The sequence below is a fragment of the Oryzias latipes genome, chromosome 1 (genome assembly GCF_053564925.1).
Source record: "Oryzias latipes strain Hd-rR chromosome 1, Olatipes_Hd-rR_3.1".
Classification (NCBI taxonomy): Eukaryota; Metazoa; Chordata; class Actinopteri; order Beloniformes; family Adrianichthyidae; genus Oryzias; species Oryzias latipes.
In genome coordinates this window covers 10,563,330-10,579,063 of record NC_136237.1, presented here as the reverse complement: position 1 = coordinate 10,579,063, position 15,734 = coordinate 10,563,330, and the positions used below count along the sequence as shown (strand labels likewise).

At 46.0% G+C, this 15,734-nt stretch overlaps 1 protein-coding gene across 1 annotated transcript; it reads left to right on the top strand.

Moving 5' to 3' along the window:
• Window positions 1-182: 182 nt before the first annotated feature.
• Window positions 183-14,250, top strand: nherf2 (NHERF family PDZ scaffold protein 2). The gene is made up of 6 exons (XM_011478966.3): window positions 183-675; window positions 861-1,166; window positions 6,441-6,632; window positions 11,172-11,325; window positions 11,717-11,937; window positions 12,009-14,250. Exons 1-6 carry the CDS (start codon window positions 376-378, stop codon window positions 12,174-12,176), a joined length of 1,341 nt encoding a protein of 446 aa, XP_011477268.1. The 5' UTR covers window positions 183-375; the 3' UTR covers window positions 12,177-14,250.
• Window positions 14,251-15,734: the final 1,484 nt, after the last annotated feature.

Sequence of the window (15,734 nt, the reverse complement as noted above, 5' to 3'; positions counted from 1 at the left end):
TCTTTTTATTTATTTATTTATTCTTGACTGGGTTCAAAGGTCAGTGAGAATATTCATCTCCATCATACTTTTAGACTGATTTATAAAGTTTCACTTCACAAAAACTAACCTTGATTGTTTGTTGATAAACGCGCCCTCTGCGGGGTCTGGCGTTAACGCCTCCCTGCGCTCAGCGCGCGGTCAGGAGCGCGCGCCCGGTGATTTGCGTGAGTGAAGCGGCTCTAATCTCTGATCTCTTGGATTAAACGGAAGTTTACCGGCTTTTCATGCACACCAGCGCGTGCGCTCACATCTGCGCTCCTGGTGGTGTATGTTTGTTTGTCTTCCTGTTTTCTTCGCGGAATTTTGGTGGATCATCATGAAAAGCAGCGCGCGATGATGATCTGTGCGTCTGGAGCGCGCACGCACTCTGGATTAAGCGCAGACTTTCCAGCTGTTGGTTCCGCGGAGGCGCTTTGGTCCCCCGGGATGGACACCGAACTTAGACCCAGACTGTGCTTTTTGGTGAGGGGGGAGCGGGGGTACGGCTTCCACCTGCACGGCGAGCGGAACCGAGGCGGGCAGTTCATCCGCAATGTGGAGCCCGGCTCCTCCGCAGACCTGGCTGGGGTCCGCGTGGGAGACCGGCTCGTGGAGGTTAACGGGGTGAACGTGGAGAACGAATCTCATCAGCAGGTAAGAGGCAATTAATTCACTGTCGCCGCACGAACCCCAACCGGGTTACCTGTTCCACAGCTTTATTCTCCCTGGGGAGGGGGAGGGGGCATAAATGGGTCAGTAATGATAATGGAATGTCTTTGTCATTACTAAGACTCCATCATGTTACGCTCTCACCGACAACCTCCCCCCGGTGTCTGCAGGTGGTGACCCGGATCTGCGAGGTGGCCCACCGCACGCGGCTGCTGGTGGTGGACCGAGAAACAGACGAGTACCTCCGCAGCCAGGACCGCGCCTGCACCGAGGACCTGGCCATCGAGATGGGGACTCTGTCCCCGCGCCCCTCTCCCACCCCCTGTGGGTCACCCATACCCAGAGAGAACTCCCCCCTGACTCTAAAGCTGGACAACAAACACTTTCGCTTCCTGGCTGCAGAGTCCCCCCCTCCCAGGACCCCACAGGGGGAGGTGCAGAGAACCGAGCAGGCGGGATCAGGAACGGACACGGAGGTAAGACTCACTTAGATGAAGAGGAGGAGGAGGAAGAGGAAGAGGCCTGATCTCAACCTTAATCTGGATTGGGCACCGCTTGCTCCCACTGATCACACCTGTCCCACCTGACAGGGAGAGAAGCATCTGTGAAGATTAACCTGTTTATTTCACCCCCCATGACTTATTCTACATGTGTGTTTGTGTGTGTGTACGTTCAAGAGCGTTTACTTGTGTCTGTCTGCATGCCTGTGCATGCACGTTCACATGTGTGTTCGTGTGTGTTTGTAAGTGGGTGTATGTACATTTGTTATTGTGTGTGTTTGTTCATGTCCTCTTGTGTGTTTGTGTGTGTTCATGTCCTTTTGTATGTGTGTTTGGGCATCTTCATGACTTTTGTGTGTGTGTTGTTGTGTGTACATGTATGTTCATTTGGGTTTAAGTGCATTCATGTTTGTGTTTGTCTATTTTGTGTGTTGGTGTTGATGGATGTGTGTGTTCCTGTGTGTGTGTGTGTGTGTGAGTGTGTGTGTTCATGTGTATGTGTGTGTGTGCACATGTGTGTGTGTTAAAGCTGATAGCCCCTGCAGATGGTCGATGGAGAACATTTGCTCTCAGCTGTGTGAACAGAAATTCACCAGACTGATATTGTGTTCTTCCTTGTCCTTCCATGTTGGGCTGTGGTTCAGCGGTCACCACATGAGGCTGTAGTCAGTAGATTTGAAGTTCAAGCCTCTGAGAGATTTTGGCCTGAATTGAGTTTAAATGTCAAACTTCGGTCATGGTGCAGTGGCAGGGCGGTCGACCTCTCATCAGAAAATTGCAGTTTTGATTCCTGCCATGTGTCCAAGTGTTCTTGAGCAAGACACTGAACCCCACTTTGCCTCTGGTGATATAGGTTGGTGCCAGTGTTTGGCAGCAGAGTCGCCATCAGTGGGTGCATGAGCCTGTAAAGCACTTTGGGCCTTCGAGGAAGGTAGTAAAGCGCTTTACTAGTATAAGATGCCATTTACCAGACACCATTTCATGTCATAGGAAGTCAGTTCTGCTGTGTCTGTGACAGACTCATGTTCTCCAGAACTGAGCGCGTTTTGACTGGCAGGACTTTATTTGGAGTCCAAACAGAGCAGATCTGGATGAGCCGGACAAGCCGCTCACGTCAGACATGCATGTTTGCTGAAGGCAGAGTAAACACCAGTTACTAATTCCAAGAAGTTTATCAGCATAAAGCCTTCACGCAGGTGTCAGGACAGGTGCCCCCCCCCCCCAGGTTGAGAGTCAGCTGGTAAAATCCAGATGATCCATCCCCTCACCTGCTTCATGTGAACATATAAACACAAACGCCGATCCTTTACTGCATAATATTATTTTGGCAGCAGATGCCCCCATGCAGCAGTGATGCAACCAAGTACCCCCTACTTCCTCTCCATCAGCCCTCTTATGTCACCTCCCTCTTCTTTTTAATAAACACACACCTCCAGTTTGGTCTTCCACATTCATGGATGTTTGTGAGCTGTGAATAAAAAACATTGAAGACACGTCTGTGCACACAGACGTTCACGCATGAAGACAAGCTGTCGTTGCCGGCTGAACTGAGGTCTTCATGAACCTGAAGGAGCCCTTATATCCTCTTCCCATGAGAGCGGAACCAAAACAGGAGATTAGAGAGGAGCTGGAACGGAACTGACGTTTCTGCTGACTCATCTGACTTCAGTAGGAAAGAAGGACTTTGTTTAGTTTGAGGAGCCAGCAGGTGTGTTAGCTCCACCATGAGGAGAGGTCATGGGGTAAGAGGAGGTCAGCATCTTCTTCTCCAAACCTGGAAGTTTCCTAGTCTTATTACACTTAATAAAGAAAAAAACAATTGAATTCAACAGATTTTTTTGATGTAAAGAAAGTATCAAAACTGTTTAAAAATTCCAATGATCCACCTCAGAGATGGGTCAGGTGTTTACATCTCGTGGCTTCGGCAGTTCCTGTCAGGCAGATGGACTCTCTGTTAACCTGCGCTCCAACCAGGACCCCCTCCTCCACTGTGCTTGACTACAGCGTGGGGTTCTGACCAAAGATAACTCAGCTCATTCTGGTCAGTCATGTGTTCACAGAGCTTTACAGCAGAAGTCCTAAAGTCCCGCTAATTGAGAGGTTTGTGGTCTCTAGTTCATCGGAGGTTGGAACTGTGGATGTGCGATTTCTTCTTGTGTCCACGTTGGTTTGCAGTCTTTCATATTTGAAAATGTTGTGGTCAGTTTCTTTTCATTCCTCTGGTTATTTTAACCCAGAGGCACTTTTGTTTCAAAGGATGAAAAGATCAGCAGTTCCTGAAGTGAAGTCTTTTCAGGAGTCCAGGTCTGGTCTCCAGTTTCTTAAAGACAAGCCATTGTCCCCTACATGTGTTTGCCATTTTAAGGTGTGATGCTGTGACACTGGCTTAACCCAGTGGTTTAGCAGAAGTGATCAGGTAATCCTTCATCTGCTCAGACAGATCAGCAGATTCCAGGTCAGAAACCCCGCTGTGGCTTCATCTGAGATAGCAAACGTGCTTGAGCGTGTCCTCAGAGGCGCTAAGTCTGTCATTCAGGGGTCATGACCACAGCTCCTCCTGCACTCGTCACATAAGGATGTTCTCTGCTTCACTGAAGGAAGCACTGGGCAGGAAGATCTCCACATCATGATGTATTCAAAGCTGTGTCCTCCATAATCACCTGAACTGATAAAAGCTTCCCGCTGCCACACAACCTACAGCAGAACACCAGAGTGATGCACAGATCACTTAGTTTTATAAGCATAGCAGGTTCATATGGGGCCAGGGAAGAATTTAAAATGTATAGCGGTTCAGTGTGACTGCACAACACACCAAGGGGAATGTTACACACAGATAAACATAGACACAGCACCATGGAGGAAATACGCTCTCTCACACACACTACCGCACACAGAACCTGCACACCGGTCTAACATTTACTTGTAAATGAAATCCACACGGGGAAGAATCTCTGTGACTTTGGCGTAAAAGCTCTACAAATCTTCTTTTAGTTTAAAATTCTCTTAGTTTGAATGAAGATGTTCTGGTCCAGCATTAGTCCTCTATTATTTATTACTTCACATTGTGATTGAAAGGCTAACTGATACAGACTGTTCAATGATATCACATCCACCATGTTTGCAGTCAGTTAGAGCAAAGCATAAAATAATGTACTCCTTTTGAACTTTATTAGCAACCACAGAAGAACAAACATGAGTTCACGTGCACCCTCTTCAGAAGAAGAGACAGAGCTACTGCCTGCCTCATCTTCTGTATTTTCAGTGTGCTTTACACCCACCAGCCACTCTATTTGGCACACCTTCCTAGTATTGGGTTAGACCCCCTCTTGCCTTCAGAACTGCCTTAATCCTTGGTGGCAGAGATTCAACAAGGTACTGGAAACATTCCTCAGAGAGCTTGGGCCATACTGACATGACGGCGTCACACAGTTACTGCAGAGATGTCATCTGCGCATCCATGATGCCAATCTCCCGTTCCACCACATCCCAAAGGTGATCTATTGGGTTGAGATCTGGTGACTGTGGAGGCCATTTGAATCCGGTGAACTCATTGTCATGTTCAAGAAACCAGTCTGAGATGATTCCAGCTTTATGACATGGCGGGTTCTCCTGCTGGAAGTAACCATCAGAAGATAAAACACTGTGGTCATAAAGGGATGGACATGGTCAGCAACAATACTCAGGTAGACTGTGGTGTTGGAACCATACGCAGTTAGTAAGGTGTCCAAAGTGTGCAAGAAATATACCCCCCACACATCGCACCTTCACCAGCAGCCTGAACCACTAGGCAGGATGGATCCATGCTTTCATGTTTTTGATACAAATTCTGACCCTACCAATTGGAAGGTCGCAGCAGAAATGGAGACTCATCAGACCACACAACATTTTTCAATTCTTCTATTGTCCAGTTTTGGTGAGCCTGTGTGAATTATAGCCTCAGTTTCCTGTTCCTAGCTGACAGGAGTGGCACCTGGTGTTTTCTTCTGCTGCTGTAGCCCATCTGCATCAAGGTTGGACATGTTTTACATTCAGAGATGCTCTTCTGCAAACCAGTGGTTCTTTGAGTTCCTGTTGCCTTTCTATCAACTGGAACCAGTCTGGTTGTTCTCCTCTGACCTCTGGCATCAACAACGCATTTCCACCCACAGAACTGCCGCTCACTAGATATTTTCTCTTTTTTGGACCTTTCTCTATAAACCCAAGAGATAGTTGTGGGTGAAAATCCTAGCAGATCAGCAGTTTCTTAAATATTCAGACCTGGCGCCAACAACCATCCCATGTTCAAATTCACTTAAGTCATCTTTCTCCCTCATTCTGATGCTCGGTTGCAAAAATACTGACATGAGTGTTCAGGAAAAAAAGCATCTTATTTATTCACTGTTTCAAATTTGATCTTCACATTTTTAACATGGTGTAACTGTGTTATAAAGAACTCATTATTAACAAATGTTTTATTCGTTTAACATAGCAAGAAGTCGTTTTAAAAAATGTAATGACAATAGATTAGTAGTTCTCACCATAAAGTTTCAAAAACTAGCCAAATCATCCTGTTAAAAGAGAATAAATGGAGGCAGCCATTTTGAAATGAGCAGGAAATGCCCTTCTACTGCCTCTGATGAAATAATACACTACAGGGCAGAAAACATGGACCAAATTTTATCCAATGGGTTTTTAAGGCAAGTTTTAATCATTCTAATGAGATCGAGTTCTCAGAGATGTGTGTATCAAATATGATAGAACATGCAGTAAAAATGTCTACAATGTGTAAAAACATTACGAACATCTGGTCCTAGTCTGAACCAGGTCTGGTTCAGGTCTAATCCAGATTTGTTCTCGTCTCATCCAGAGCTGGTTTCCTCTGACATTCCTCCTTAGTGTTTGGTTCTTTTCTAAGAGCACCAAATGTGAAGGCAAAATAAGTATTTATTAGGGGCGGGGACATTAAACAGTTCATCCAGCTGACTCCCCATCCCCCACCCCCCGGACTGTCGCAGTTGGAAACCAGTTTTCTGGTTAACTTAAGGTACCAGGTTACTCAAGAAAGCTGCTGTAATCTAACTTCTTAAGAAATAAAGTGTGACATTTGTGTAGCTCAGAAGTTTGCTGTCATTAATCCTGTTTGTATTGTAGACCCCACTTCTGCCACCCCCCACACACATACTTTGCTGTTTTGTCTGCTTCAGTTTCTGGTCTCCTGGCATGTAGAACTTCTGGAAACTAATATTTGCCTGGGCTTGTCTCCTTGGGAAGCTGCAGGACGAGCCGTCCCCGGAGCCAGAGTTGGAGCTCTTGCCGCGTCTGTGTCACCTGCTGCGGGGGGAGGAAGGATACGGCTTTAACTTGCACAGCGATAAGAAGAAGACTGGACAGTTTGTGCGCACGGTGGACCCCAACTCCCCCGCTGAGAGGGCAGGCGTCCGGCCTGGAGACAAAATAGTGGAGGTTAGTGTGAGTCTCTTTCCAGGACATTTGTGTGCCTGCTTGAAGAGAGAAGCACGTATTTAAAGTCCCACTTTAATTAAGTGTCCTTTTCTAGGACATAGTTCCTGCAAAGGTCATGAGAAATTGACCTCCGAGTTGTGGGCGTGAGCCTTCCCCACTTTGGGGACAAGCCGCTCACGTCACAGCTCTCAAGTTCTGTTACAGCCCTTCGCAACTGTGCTACAAAAATGGCTAGCAATATTGGAGCTATCCAGCCGTACATGCGAGCTGCCAATAAAGACGTACATGGATCTATTTGTCTACAAGTGGATGCATCAGAATGGAACAGAGCAGGGAGGTTTTGGCCTGCTGTAGCAGCTTCTAAGTCACACCTACAAGCTTTTTCAAACAGAACTTTTTTGTCTGCTCCTGACTCAATGATTTGAATAAAGAAACACTCAGAAATACAGTTTTAATTTTAGTTAAGCTAAATGTCCGTCATCATCAGAAAATCTTCTTCTTTCTCTTTCGGCTTTTCCCATCAGGGGTCGCCACAGCGAATCATCCTTTTCCACCTCACTCTATCATGAACATCTTCTACCCTAACGTTAGCCAACTTCATGTCCTCTGTTAAGACATCCATATATCTCCTCTTTGGCCGTCCTCTTGCCCTCCGGCCAGGCAGCTCCATCTCCAACATCCTTCTACCAATATATCCACTATCCCTCCTCTGAACATGTCCAAACCATCTCAGTCTGGCTTCTCTGACTTTGTCGCTAACACAGGCAACATGAGCCGTCCCTCTGATGTACTCGTTCCTTATCCTGTCTAACCTGGTCACTCCTAAGGAGAACCTCAACATCTTCATCTCTGCTACCTCCATCTCAGCCTCTTGTCTCTGTCTCACTGCTACCGTCTCTAACCCATAGAGCAGAGCTGGTTTCACCACTGTCTTGTACACCTTTCCTTTGAGTCTTGCTGGCACTCTTCTGTCACACAACACTCCTGACACTTTCCTCCAACCGCTCCAACCTGCCTGCACTCGCCTCTTCACCTCTTTTCCACAATCCCCATCACACTGAACTGTTGACCCCAAGTACTTAAACTCCTGCACCTTCTTCACCTCAGTCCCCTGTAACCTAACGCTTCTACCTTGATCCCTCTCGTTCAGACACATGTATTCTGTCTTACTACGACTGACCTTCATACCTCTTCTTTCCAGAGCAAACCTCCACCTCTCTAGCTGTTCCTCCACCTGCTCTCTACTCTCACTGCAAATTACAATGTCATCCGCAAACATCATTGTCCAGGGAGATTCCAGTCTTATATCGTCTGTCAGCCTGTCCATCAGCATAGCAAACAAAAAAGGACTCAAAGCTGATCCTTGGTGTAGTCCCACCTCCACCTTGAACTCCTCTGTCTGACCTACAGCACATCTCACCACCGTCATACTTCTCTCATACATGTCCTGAACTACTCTGGCATACTTCTCTGCCACTCCAGACGACCTCATACAGTACCACAGCTCCTCCCTTGGCACCCTGTCATACGCCTTCTCTAAATCTACGAACACACAATGCAGCTCCTTCTGACCTTCTCTGTACTTTTCCATCAACATTCTCAAAGCAAAAATGGCATCAGTGGTGCTCTTACGGGGCATGAAACCATACTGCTGCTCACAAATCTCCACCTTCTTCCTAAGCCTGGCTTCCACTACTCTTTCCCACAGCTTCATTGTGTGGCTCATCAACTTTATTCCTCTATAGTTGCTGCAGTTCTGCATGTCACCCTTGTTTTTAAAGATCGGGACCAGAACGCTTCTCCTCCATTCCTCAGGCATCTTCTCACTCTCTAGAATCCTATTGAACAACCTTGTTAGAAATTCCACTGCTGTCTCTCCTAAGCACTTCCATACCTCCACAGGTACGTCATCAGGACCAACGGCCTTTCCGCTCTTCATCCTTTTCAGAGCCTTCCTAACCTCATCCTTTCCAATCTCTGCTACTTCCTGCTCCACAACAACCACATCTTCCTCCCTTCTTTCCCTGTCATTTTCCACGTTCATCAGCTCCTCAAAATACTCCTTCCATCTTTTCTGTACACTCTCTTGGGTTGTTAGCACCTTTCCATCTCTGTCCTTAATCACCCTTATCTGTTGCACGTCCTTCCCATCTCTGTCTCTCTGTCTGGCTAGCCTGTACAAGTCCTTCTCTCCTTCCTTTGTGTCTAACCTGTCATATAGCTCATCGTAAGCTTTCTGTTTGGCCTTTGCCACCTCTCTCTTCACTCTACGCTGTGCTTCCTTGTACTCCTGTCTACCTTCCTCAGTCTTTTCTACATCCCACTTCCTTTTAGCCAACCTCTTCCTCTGGACGCATTCCTGTACTTCCTCATTCCACCACCAAGTCTCTTTACCGTCTTTCCTCTTTCCAGATGACACACCTAGCACCTTCCTACCTGTTTCCCTGATAATCTCTGCTGTAGTTTCCCAGTCATCTGGAAGTTCATCCTGACCACCCAGGACCTGCCTCAACTTCTGCCTAAATTCCTCACAAGTTTCTTCATTCTGTAGCTTCCACCACTTGGTCTTCTTTTCTGTTTTCCCTATCTTCTTCTTCCTGACCTCCAGAGTCATCTTACACACCACCATGCGGTGCTGTCTGGCTACACTCTCTCCTACCACCACTTTGCAGTCATTAACCTCTCTCAAATGACCTTGTCTACATAGGATGTAGTCCACCTGAGTACTCCTACCTCCACTTCTGTATGTCACTCTATGTTCCTCTCTCTTCTGGAAGTAAGTGTTGACTACAGCCATTTCCATCCTCTTCGCAAAGTCCACCACCATCTGTCCCTCCAGATTCCTTTCCTTCACACCAAACCTGCCCATCACCTCCTCATCACCTCTGTTGCCCTCACCAACATGCCCATTAAAGTCTGCTCCAATAACAACTCTCTCTCCTCTGGGAAAACTCTCTATGACCTCATCCAACTCACTCCAGAATCTCTCCTTCACTTCTAACTCACAGCCAACCTGTGGCGCATACCCACTGACTACATTCACCATCACCCCTTCAATTTCTAACTTTAGGCTCATCATCCTGTCTGAGACTCTTTTCACCTCTAGAACACTGTTTACAAACTCCCCCTTCAGAATCACACCTACCCCGTTTCTCTTCCTATCAACACCATGATAGAAAAGTTTGTATCCTCCTCCAATACTACGTGCCTTGCTGCCCTTCCACCTTGTCTCCTGCACACACAGTACATCTACCTTCCTTCTCTCCATCATGTCTGCCAGCTCTCTGCCTTTCCCTGTCATTGTAAGAGACATAAGAGACATAAGAGTCCCTATTCTCAAACCTATGTTCCTGCCTTTTCCCTTCTCTCTCTGGCAACGGACCCTTCTGCCTCCCCTCTTTCTTCGACCAACAGTAGTCAAATTTCCACCGACACCCTGTAGGTTAACAGCATCGGTGGCGGTCGTTGTTAACCCGGGCCTCGACCGATCCGGTATGTCTAAAGTGTTGTGGATGATTCGCATGGTTATTTTGGCAATTTTTACGCCGGATGCCCTTCCTGACGCAACCCTCTCTATTTATCCGGGCTTGGGACCGGCACAGAAGTTACTGGCTTGCAACCCCTGTGGCTAGATTCGTCATCATCAGATGACGGGTGGGTTGAAGCATTTTCGTCATCATCAGAAAATGCCACAAGAAAATAATAAAAACACAATTTTCATCAGAGTAGGTCTTTAACCGTGATTTAGTGATGAATCCAATCTGTCTAGGATCTCAGCGAACCGGTTCCTTACTAGTTAGACCTCAGAACCCCATCCCCAGTTTCTGATAATATGAGCTCCTGTTCATGGATCCACAACAACCAGGTCCATGTTGGATAATTAGCCCTGAGCTTTGTGGGTTGAAGCCCCCACAGTCCAAAAGACGGCATGCACAAGTGCTGTGCACGCTGCAGCGTATGGACGGACATGCCGGGCATCCACATTGGCACTGGCTGCCTTCTTCACATCAGTCATGAGATGTGAACAGAACATTTCCTGCAAAAACTGAATCTGAACGTTTATCCAGCTTTTACTCAAATGCACTGAAATGAGACTCCATCAGATCCCCATCACTGAGACAGACTTCATCTCAAAAAAATAATTTTTGTCTTTTGGTTGGTGAATAAATCTGAAGATTATACAGGTTTGATTCAGAGATTCTGCATTGAGGAAGGAGGAAGAGCCAGCATCCTTGTCAAAGAAAGTCCCACAAATATAAAGAGGAAAGCTTGTCCAGTTTTCCAGACTGTCTCATGAGCAGCTGCAGGTCTGACGAAGACCTGATGTGGTTTATTGTGCCCTGACAGCTGAAACCTTGAAGTGCATAAGGGTGTACTTTCCTTTTCCCTTTGACATTCACTATGAGTTTGCATTTGCGGAACAGGCGAAGGTGTGCAGGAAGAGAGTTCATGCAAAGCTGTAGATTTTATTTCCTGGTGCTGCTCATCTTGTCTGTGATTCAAATTCTCTTTCCTCTGATCTGTTTCTCCCTGTTTCAGGTAAACGGCGTTAACATCGGGGGGCTGAGGCACTCGGAGGTGGTGGAGCTCATCAAATCCAGAGGGAATGAAGTGCGCCTCCTGGTGGTTGACCAGGAGACAGATGAGCTCTTTCACAGACTGCAGATCACTCCAACGGGGAAACACATCACAGGTCATACATTCTAATTAAGAAGATGTTGCAGTGTCTGTCCTGCCGGAAAAAGAAAGCACTGCAATCGCTAAATAATTCCAGTTTAAGGAAATGCTTTTTGATAGTTTTTCTCACAGAGACAGATTTAGTTTGCGAACTAGCAAAATAAGAGGGTGACCCAACGTCTATATTCAAATCCTGAAGAAAAAACTCTAAAACTAAATCTGTACGGAGAACCAGAATGTTCCTGCAGATGATTTTGGCTCTGCGTCTGGGATCAGACCACAGAACATTTTTTGAATTTTTCTTTTGAATTCATCTTTTTCTGGATGTAAGAATCTCTAAATGATCTTGGAGGAGTCTCTGTGCGGGGGACCCTGTCCTCACCTGTGACTCATTTGTGTCCCTGCAGAAGTCTACGTGGATGAGAGACCAGGGAATGACGCGTTCCACCTCCCTGCTGCCACCTCTTACCTCCCCAACAGTGAAGCTTTGATCATAAACGTTACTCTGGCTGACGCCCCCTTCACAAATTTGTCACCAAAATCTAGAGCCAATGGGAGCTCAGCATCCCACTCCTCCAGAAGTTCCACCACCCAATCAGAGATCAGCAGCTCAGAAATGAGCTTCCAGGTGTGTAATGATCTTCAGGGGGGGTTAGCTGTGATGATGGGGGGCTTAATGCTACTGTTTTTGTGTCACAGGTTCCACAGGATGACGACCGGCGGGTCTCAGACCCCTTCATAGACAGCGGCCTGTCCTTGAGTCCCACAGCTGCTGAGGCCAAGCGGAAAGTCCTCGCCACTCGCCAAAGGAGGAGGGCCCCCCCCATGGACTGGAGCAAGAAACAGGAGCTCTTTAGCAACTTCTGACCCAGCCTTCCTGTACATCACGCCCCACTCCACCTTGGCTCAGAAGTGGGAGGGTCTCTCCACTCTAAAAGGATTTATGGTTCACAAAGGAATCCCCCATCCCCCCGCTAGTGTTTGTGATCTCTATCAGCTGGACAGTGCTATGAAAAACTGACCAACTTTGGATTGAACCATTTCATCTGTGAGGGGGTCCATTCAGGGACCAGTGAGCATGGGGGTCCTGGGGGGGTCAGCACGATCTAAAAATCTGTGGGCAGACCAGCAAAGTGTGTGTGTGTGCTCATGTATATACACAAATTAGGAGCCAGGTCACCAGACTGCTGTTAACCAGATAACAAATGACCGGAAGGCCGATAAATGACGGCTCATCATTGATGACCAGATGGCTGCTGATGGGACTGTCAACTAACTGGTCAAAAATTGGACAACTGCTAACCAGACGACCACCGGGTGTTGGCCACCAACAAGATGGTGACTGGATAGTTAAAGACTCGATACCCGATAACTGGACGACTGCTAAGCTAACCTGATGACCACAAACCAGCTGGTGACTGACAGGAGAACAGCTTACCTAACAGTTGTTGATCTGACAGTCGCCAACCAGATGGTTTCTGACTAGATAACTAATAAGTGAATGGCCAACAACCAATTGGTTGCTACTAAGTATGGCTGCTAACAACCACTAACCAGAGAATCACTGACCAGATGGCCAATAATGGGATGGCTGCTAACCGGAAAACCACTGACCACACAGCTGCTAACTGCGCAGATGACCGGAGACCAGACGGCTGATAACCTGATGACTCCAAACCTAAGGATTGTTAATCAACCAATGATTAGATGGTTGCCAACAGGACAGATGATAACCTAACCGTCACTAGCAAAACAGCCAATAAATGGACAACTGGTGATCAGACGACTAGCAATTGGATGACCGTTAACTGGACAATTGCGATGCGAAAACTCAGCAAAAGCTAACTGGATAACTGCTGAAGAGACAGTTGCTGAGGGGAAGCCCTATAAACGGAAGACAGATGACAAGACAACTGCTGATTGGACAGCTGCTAAAGACGATAAATGGTTGACCGATGACAGGATGGCAGCTAACTGGGCGTCCAACCATAGGAGAAAACTGGCATGAGCACAGATAGCCTATATATTGCTAACCGAGTGGTCGCTGACTGAAGAGTTGTTAACGACACGGCTGCTAACTTAGTGACAGCTAACCCGATGACCACGAACCGGACGACTGCTGACGAGACGGTTGCAGGCTGGAAAGCCAATAAACAGTGGACAGCTGACCAGACAACAGATAACTGCACCACCGCTAACTGGACGTCTGCTAACTGCACCGCTGATAAAGAGATGACCGCAGGGCAAATAACCAAATGGCTGCACACTTAAAACCGGCTAATGGGACGGCCACTAACCAGAGACGGCGAAATGTATGGCTTTGTCTTTTTTAGTGTCGCTGACAGCAGCTCCAAACCAAAAAAGGAAAAACTATTTTTTTAAAGAAACTGGCTCAGAAGTATATAAGCCTCTGCACACATTTTTTTCCTAGAATTACATTGATTACATTTTTTAGGAGCAGAAAATGTCCAATTTTTTTGTAAGCCTGTTTTAAGTCTTGTCGTAGCAAATCTTGTTCCTGTTTAGCTTCAAATGACCAAATAAGGGCATGGAAGTGTTAGACTGTGCACAAAAAGATGCAGACTTCAAATGTAACCAAGCAGACCATTCTGATGAGCTGCAACAATGCACAGGTTTGCAGACAAGCACTTTAGCACTTTAGTTATTGTCTGGAGGAATTTATCTCAAATAAAGTTGTGTTGCTTTGAGCGCCTGCACTCATGAGACCTGTGGAAAACAGCCAGTCTTTGTCTAATTGACAAATTTCAAACAATTTACCAATGATTTCTGTTTGCAAGCAGCTCAGCTGAGATGTTAAAACATGTTTTGAGAAAGCATTCACTGTAAGTGTAATGGAATAAATAGAAGTTCTGTAATAGTTCATTGCCAATCACATTCCTGAGAGATTTCTGCAAATAAACTTTGGAGAACTGAACTTTAATTGCTGCAGATTTCTGGAGGATGTTTTAGCTTTTCCAAATTTATGGTCAGAGCAGCAGGGATCTCGCACCAATCTGTGCCGCTCTCATGAACTAATAGTTATGGATTTCTCAAAGGCTATTAGTGTGGATGGATGGATGGATGGATGGATGGATGGATGGATGGATGGATGGATGGATGGATGGATGGATGGATGGATGGATGGATGGATGGATGGATGGATGGATGGATCTCAGCTTTAGTTTTTCAGTTTAAATCAATAAGGTGTCGCTCCTTTGAAGGTAACTGGATGAATCTGATTTCTCTTTGTTGTTTTGGCCCAGACTCCATTTAGCATCGGTTTTTTAATCTTTCCTGATTAAATCAAAGTCTAAAAAGGATCTGCAACCCTTGTGCTATCCTAAGCACTTTAACATTGGGAGTTGGGTCATCTAGACCCACTAGACAGTGCACTGAACCTTTTTTCTTCAATGATTTGTGATCTTCACTGGTGTCCATGGATTACATGAAATCTTTCCACCTTTATCCACCTTTGTCATGGTAGGGAGAACACGTCAATGGAAGGGTGGGGTCATCTAAGATGGCACAAGGGTTAAAGATAAACTATCAGGATTGTGTCTTTGCTTGTTTTGTTTTTTTTACTCGTGTTTAGCTGTTGTGTTCATCTTGTCCTGTTCTTTGGGTTTTGTTTCTGCTTCTCTCATTTTACTGCGGTTCAGTTTACTCTTGATTCTCTTTAGGTTACTGATGCTGCAGTTTCTTTTCAGACTTTGACATTTCTGGGTTTCACTTTCCAGTTGTTGGAGGTTTTTGTTCTCCTTTGATTCTTTTGACTTCTTTCAGTGACAATTGTTCTCTTCTCCTGCCCGCGGCTCCGCCTTCACCTCCAGACATGATTGATTTTCATCTCCGCCTCCATCCTATTGTCAGAAATGATCTAGATGTTTTTCATTTCTTTGTACTGAAATTACTTGTTTTCATCCTCAAAATCCGGTTATCAGACTGTTTAGAAAATCCTTTAGACCTTTTCTTTGGACGTGATGGTCCGGAAATAAACACAGAAACGAAGTAGAAGAAGAAACCTGAACTTTTGCAGATTACAGGAGATTCATCTTTACAGATGAGCATGTGAGGGTTTTCCTGAGCATGCTCAGTCTGTACCCCGCCCAAGCTTACAGGTAGGACATCAACATAAGCGTGAAACTGAAGCCTCTACAGAGATGAGTCCCAGCCACAGCAAGGATTTCTGGGTAATTTGTGACAGACAGGTGTGGCTGGGGAAACATGAGTTGTAGTGGGAAAAGTCCTAAACAGGAAAACAAAAAAAAGTTTAAAAAAAAACAAAAGTAACTTGAGAGAAGGACTACACTCCTGACAGGATAAAAATATATTAATTTCTACTTAAATGATGACAAATTATTTTCTGTTTCCTCTTTATTGGCCTTCAGATCGCCTCTGCTGAAAATATTGAATAGAAAGGATTAA

Bases quoted from the DNA above. Each gene is read 5' to 3' on its own strand.
- nherf2 (XM_011478966.3), top strand. From the start codon at position 376: ATGATGATCTGTGCGTCTGGAGCGCGCACGCACTCTGGATTAAGCGCA. The intron at 6,633-11,171 runs GTTAGTGTGAGT...TCCCTGTTTCAG, and splicing joins CTGGAGACAAAATAGTGGAG to GTAAACGGCGTTAACATCGG. The intron at 11,938-12,008 runs GTGTGTAATGAT...TTTGTGTCACAG, and splicing joins GCTCAGAAATGAGCTTCCAG to GTTCCACAGGATGACGACCG.